This window comes from Crocuta crocuta, unplaced genomic scaffold, assembly GCF_008692635.1.
Source record: "Crocuta crocuta isolate KB4526 unplaced genomic scaffold, BGI_CrCroc_1.0 scaffold475, whole genome shotgun sequence".
Lineage (NCBI taxonomy): Eukaryota > Metazoa > Chordata > Mammalia > Carnivora > Hyaenidae > Crocuta > Crocuta crocuta.
Window position 1 is genome coordinate 660,797 of NW_027529518.1, and position 6,324 is coordinate 667,120.

At 46.3% G+C, this 6,324-nt stretch overlaps 1 protein-coding gene across 1 annotated transcript in view; it reads right to left on the bottom strand.

The window, feature by feature from the left end:
• Window positions 1-2,111: 2,111 nt before the first annotated feature.
• GPC4 (glypican 4) overlaps window positions 2,112-6,324 on the bottom strand; it is a 102,562-nt gene continuing 98,349 nt past the window's right edge. Inside the window, exons 5-9 of the mRNA XM_077760810.1 lie at window positions 4,782-4,912; window positions 4,553-4,699; window positions 3,664-3,800; window positions 2,860-3,035; window positions 2,112-2,757 (exon numbers count right to left, since the gene is read on the bottom strand). Coding sequence (XP_077616936.1) covers window positions 2,555-2,757; window positions 2,860-3,035; window positions 3,664-3,800; window positions 4,553-4,699; window positions 4,782-4,912 — 794 coding nt within the window. The 3' untranslated portion in view covers window positions 2,112-2,554. The remainder of the gene's footprint in view (window positions 2,758-2,859; window positions 3,036-3,663; window positions 3,801-4,552; window positions 4,700-4,781; window positions 4,913-6,324) is intronic.

The window sequence follows — 6,324 nt, forward strand, 5'->3', positions numbered from 1 at the left end:
AATGACAAATTCCACTTCATGTAAACTGTTAGGTTTCTAACACCGAGGGAGGAAAGTTCTAACATGCATGTCAATTCTCTGTCTTTTATCAAATAATAGGTGCTGATTACAGACTCTTTTTTGAAATAAAATGTAAATCTAAGAGTCGTTAAAATGCTTTTTTCTTAAGGTACAGAGTGGTGAAGTGTTGGGAAAGAAAAATAATTCCCAAATGACTCTGTAAAACACAAAGTCACATGCTATTAACTGAGACTCTGGAAAAGTCAGGTCTACTAACAAAGCTTTCTTTCTACCTCATACNTTTAAAATATTCAACTTGCCTTTATTCTTTTTTTTTGGGGGGGGGAGTAGGGTGCAACAGTGAGCTTGCCAGCTGGTCAGAAGCCAAGAGTTATCCAGTCAGATCTGAATGGAAAAATCTATGATTTGTTTATTCCATAGTTCAAGTTCAAAAGCAAGAGACAATTTAAATAATAAAAGGGTAACAGGGAAAAATGCAAAGAAAAAAAAACAACAAATCAGTAAGAGTCCAGAAGAACCTTCAAGAATAGTTAATTCGGAAAATGTTATTGGTGTAGAGAACTTGACTGAAAGAAAACAGCTGGGCAGAGTTCAAGATTTTAAATTAAAAACAATCTAACAAGGTCTACGGGGATAACTCTTTGAGCCACATTTTGGAGACCAGATTCATTTCTACCAAGTAAAAGTAATAGCAGTCTAAGCTAAAAAGGAAATTCCTCACAACTGAGGTAGTTACTAAGTATCAGCACATTTTCCAAGTTCTCACAAGGCGGCTGATCTATTTACAATCCATTTTCCTCATACATAAATGGAGCACCTTTTCAATTTTGTCTTCTGTGATTTGTTTTAGGAAAAAAAACAACACTTATACACACCAGCCAGAATATGCCTATTTTATTAACATCATGCTTTAATAAATAACTGGCTACTTCTAATAAAATTAAGCCTCTGTTTACAACAGCCCCCAATATTCCATTTGACCATTCTGCAGAATTTGGTGTAAAAAGTTGAATGAAATGTAGACCCTGAGCTATCAAGTAATTATGTTTCAATACAAAAATAGAGAATTCCTCTTACAACTGAAGATTGAACAAGAACACAAACCTCCTCTCTGTGGGTTTTAGCTTCTGTGGAATTGGTTGGCATCTTAATGGCTGTCTAGAGCAGGAAGAGACTTGCAGAATTTTCTGACGACTTTCGGGAACTCCTTCTGACAGTGACTTGTTACATTCTCATAGTTTTGTGAGCTGTCATTTGGTAAGGACGCAAGCAACAGATTCCTAAGGGGCCACGGCAGTTGGTAGTCTTTGGCCTGGGACAGCAGATGTGGCCTTTGCCAGTCCACCCCCNACACGTTTTACACAACTCGGAATCCAAAACCAAATGCAAATGCACAGACACAAACTTTCTGAGTGTGGCCAGCTATCCCACGAGCCCAGGCCACACCCGGGTCCTGGCTAGCCCCCAGACAGCTCCCTCCGCTATTTGGTTGGGTATGAAATCCGGTACACCGTAACAAGGGGGCCCAAATCAGCTTGTCAGTCACTTATTTCTACCATCGGGACATCAGTTCAAAGCAGGTCAGCGTGGACATGAAGACCAGCACACAGCGGCTTGCTAATCTCGCCTGGATACAACACAAAAAGACAAAAACCCACCCCCGAACTACGTGTGAAAGTGTGGTGACTGGGACATCTGGAATGCCTTCTATATCTCTAGGGAGAGTGTATTCAAAAGAATCTTCTTCTAACCGGGCTACACTTTAAGTATAAACGAGTTCAAGAAAAGGACCTATCTGTGGTCTTCGTTTCCGTAATTCAATGCAACCAAGACGGGCATAGTCTGCAGTCTCTTCCGGTCCCTGGCCATCAGTGAAGCATAGCCGCCTTCTTATAGTGACGCTTGGCCACACCAGACAAGTGCCTCCGGAGCGCCCTGCACGGCCTTCACATTCCGTCCTAACTGCAGAAAAAACAAAATCACATCCACTCGTCTCCAGATAAGGCAACTAAAACAACAGGGATAAATGGAAGTTTTACTGCTTGTTGGGCTTTTTCTTTTAATAAGATAACATGATAAATAAAACCTGCTTCTGTACAGCTATTTAATATTTCAGAAATACGTACATGTTACATGCCAAGAAAGGACCCTGGTTTTCTTGTAAGAAACAAGGTGAGATCATAATCGAAGGGGGAAAAAAAACCCACAAACAAAAAGGGAAAAAAAAAACACAACAACAAACAAACGAGTGATAAAATCACAAATGCACAACTAACTACAGTTCTGTACCTACACCGTTAGCCACGTTTAACATGACTCCAGAGGAGCAGGAACCGACCTTACACGCAAGTCCCTTGTCCCCGCAAAACTGAAGGAAAACACAAAGTCAGCCTTTTTTAAACCAGTGGCCACATAGTAAAAACTGTACATCGTTGTCCATTCATTTAAAAAGCAAAGTCACTAGGATGGTATAAAAGTGATAACCGGTGCCTTTGTAACTTTCTGACGGAAACGTTTTCTCTACAATTAAGAATTATCTCCACTCTCTCTGCATAACCAGGAACAAGATGCAGGAGACAGTGAGGAGGTAGGGCTGCGCCCCAGCGCGGGCACCAGCGCCGCCGGCTTTATCCCCGGCGCTCTTCCCAGAGTGGTCGGTGGCGTTGTACTCCAGCTCCGAAGGGCACTGCTGATACTCACAGCCACTGCCGCTTCCCTCTCCGCTGCTCTCGTCACCTAGCGGTTAAAAAAAATGGAGCAGAGGTGTCATTCTATTCGTTCTCGTCACAAGGTGCCCAAGGACAAAGGTGTACATTTCAAATGGCGACAAATGCTTACTGATATCAAAGAAGTCCACGTCATTCCCGTTGTACGCGTTCTTCATTTTGCTGGTCATGACCCGAAGAGCCATGATCTGGCGAAGGATCAGCATGTCCGCTTTGCTGGTGTCGACCTGGACCTCTGGGTTATTGCCCTGGTTGGCTAACCCATTCCCCGTCACTGCGAACAGGTATCTGAAATGAGAAATGACGCCGTGAAGATGACCAGTGAAACAAAAAGTCGTCAAAGATCATCAGAGGATCCTGCTTGGATTCTAGTGATTTCTGCCGGGTGTGATTCCCCGGAAGTTCTTCCACTTCGAAAGAGCCTGGATTTCTCCTTTTTCCAGGTAGGCATCTTGTTTCTCCAATTTGATGGGGACCTTCTGGAAAGCAACGTTGGTTGGTGGCTCAGAGTCAAGTGTCGGTACGGCAGCTACTTAGCAAAGTCACTACGTGTGTAGGGGAGCGACACAAGACGTCACCAGAGAAGAGAATGAGACCTGTTGAGAACTGGTGCTTCAGGAAGCGAAGCTGGTGGGCAAAGACCCCCAGGTACCATGTACCATAAAGACGACATTACTGGAGTGGCCTGAGCCCTGGTTGTAGCCCTCGCGCTGGGTTGGGATGGCCATCACACGCTTTGGGCCCAGTACGCTTTGTAAGTGGCTGGGTGCCTTCCCAACGCCTACGGGGCAAAGCCCCCTCCTCAGAACGTCCAGAAGCCTCCCGCATCACTGCTACCTACTGTGAGCTGTTCCGCGATGTCCCCCTCAACTGGCAGCTGGCACAGCCCTCTCTGGGGCGCTCCCAGGAGGCTTACCTGCTCTTGCCTTTCCCGTTCCAGCAGCCGTCCTCGTTGCCATTCCCAGCGGCCATCCTCTCGTCATTGCAAACGGTGCTGGGCAGAGAGGACCAGAACTTTTTGGCTTCTTTCAGCTTCTCCTTGACATCGGTAACCTAATGAGGAGGCGGGGGGAGAGGGGGGAGGAAAGGCAAGCCCTCTGTAAAAACACACGGCCACCTACAGGCATGTCTTCTGATCACTGCTAAAGTAGCTGCAGAGTGCTAGGCCATTCGTTTTCAACTTGAGTCACAAGACAGGAACGCAGATCACATGTATACAGAAAAGAACAAAATCACTCAAATGAACTAAGAGTCGAAACGTAAGCTGGGAACGCGTTGCTCGGAACGCGTTGCCCAGATCCGCTGCCCACTCTACCTCTTTATTACAACTACCATCTGCCACCTGCCAGCCTCCATGCCCTGTAGATATGATGAGAAGACACCTNCTGTCCTCACGCTCGCCCTCCTAGCGTACGCGCAGCCTGGTGCCACGCGTAGTAAAGCAGGGTGCTCAGAGTTTCCGACCATCGCAGCACTTACTATACATCCCCTTTGTCACTTAAGCCTGGGACGTCGGCTCTCCCTCTTTGTTGGGGCTGACAACGAGGACGAGGCTCACTGCCTCCCTATAATTGGCACCGTGATGGGCACACAGTACACGCATCGCATTTCCTAACTGCGTACGAGCTATATGAAAGTGAGAGGCAGAAAATGAGAGGCAGATTGATTGACATCCAGATGCAATTTGCATGAGAAGTTTCACCTGAAAGACCCGTACTTGAAAGCCTTCCAACTAAAAATGCACTTGGAGCAAATGTTTTCAGTTCTCTGTCATTAAACACAGCCATTCCTGCCAAAGTGCTCACCAGTCGGTCCAAACTAGTGCCGGCTGCTGTGGTGGGGCGTTCCTCAGGGTGATACGGTCGGAAGCGAGCGCTGAAGGCACCTTCAGAGATGGAACGGGAAATCCGGCCGGCCGGGAGGGGCTTGGGAGGTCCACATCCCTGGAAAACCTGCAAGCACAGGTCACATTAGGGAAGTCGTGTCCCAAGCTGGAGGGGGGGAGGGGCTTTCCAAGTGTCTTGGTTTCATTACCTTCTGGGATACTTGCACGCTGTTCTCTTGCATATTCATAATAGCATCAGAAATCTTCACGTCGATGGGGTCCATGACGGATTCGATGTTGAAAGGACCCTCAAGCCTCTCTGCCACCATCAGCATCGCATCTAACATGACGTTTGGGGAAGAACAATACAGCATAAACGGTAACTCAGTAGTCTGGCCTTGGGTAATCAGTGCGGTTATTTTACTGTCTTTTGTTTCGGGGAGGAGGGGAGGCTGCATCATAAGTAATTCATGTTTTTATATCTTTTTACAAAACATTTATTTTTTTGAGAGAGACCACGAGCAGGGGAGGGGCAGAGAGAGGAGGGTAAAGAGGATCTGAAGTGGGCTCCGTGTTGACAGGCTGACAGCAGCGAGCCCACCGTGGGGCTCGAGCCCACAAATTGCAAGATCACGACCTGAGCCAAAGTCGATCGCTCAACAGACTGAGCCACCCAGGCGCCCTTTAGATCTTTTTCTATGATACCAAACTGCATTTAGTCACTATGCATTGCTAGCTCTCTGAAGTGTGAAGTGGCCAGGTGAATGCTCTATTCCACAGCAAGGAAACCCAATCGAGAATGTTCTATTATACTGATTACTCATTCCTTTGTGTGTCAGTGGCTGTCACCGTTAAGGCTCTGGGCTAGCTTCTGCTGACAGACCTAAGGCTGGAGGCAGAATGACATGCCACTTCTCCCGGTGACTTCTTAGGATGTTTTCATTTCAGGTTCCGTATACAAGACTCAAAAACGCAAATCTGTTAAAATCCTGGCATATCACTTCCCTGCTTTCATTTTTTAAATGAAACCCTTTCAGATCCCTGAGCGCACAGCTGCAAAGTACAAATGACAGTGTTCCTAGGAATTCTAATGACTTTTCAAATAATGACATTTTGAAAAATGCAATTTTGTATGAAGATAAACTTCCCATTTCAAACACAAGGGCCTCGAGTTAAGGCAAAGAAGGTACCCCTTTTGGTTCAGGTGCAAAGACAACACAAGACACGGTACGCAGGAAGCCATGTGCTCACACAGTGAGTCTCCACGGATCACTCTGCAAGTCGCTTGGACATTCTGGAGGAGTCTAGAACGTTTCGGTACACACTGAATCTCTTAAACAAAATGCGCCATACTTGTCTGTCTGTCGTATGCATTTGTTGCTATTTTCTAGTGTCCTCTAATTTTCGCCAATAAATGCCAGGCAAAATCGGATGTCTGGATGAGGACAAGGAACTCATGAGAAGCACTGAACTTTTCAACTTCTCTCCCCTTCGCACTCTGGTGCTTAGAGCACGCGGGGAGAAGAGGAGTTAGGTAGGCCCATGTTATCCACAGCCTTCAGATAGGCCAAGGACAGCTCCTAGAAAGGAGGGCTAGTTTCCAGAAGATTATGTACCCTCTTCAAAGAAGACCGTAGGCCACCACACGGGTCTTCTACCTAAGCTTTCCAGTGCAAAGGAGTCTTAGCATCGGCGTATCAATACAACCAAATTTGGTCATCAATCTTTCACCTTCACCGTAAAACAAATACA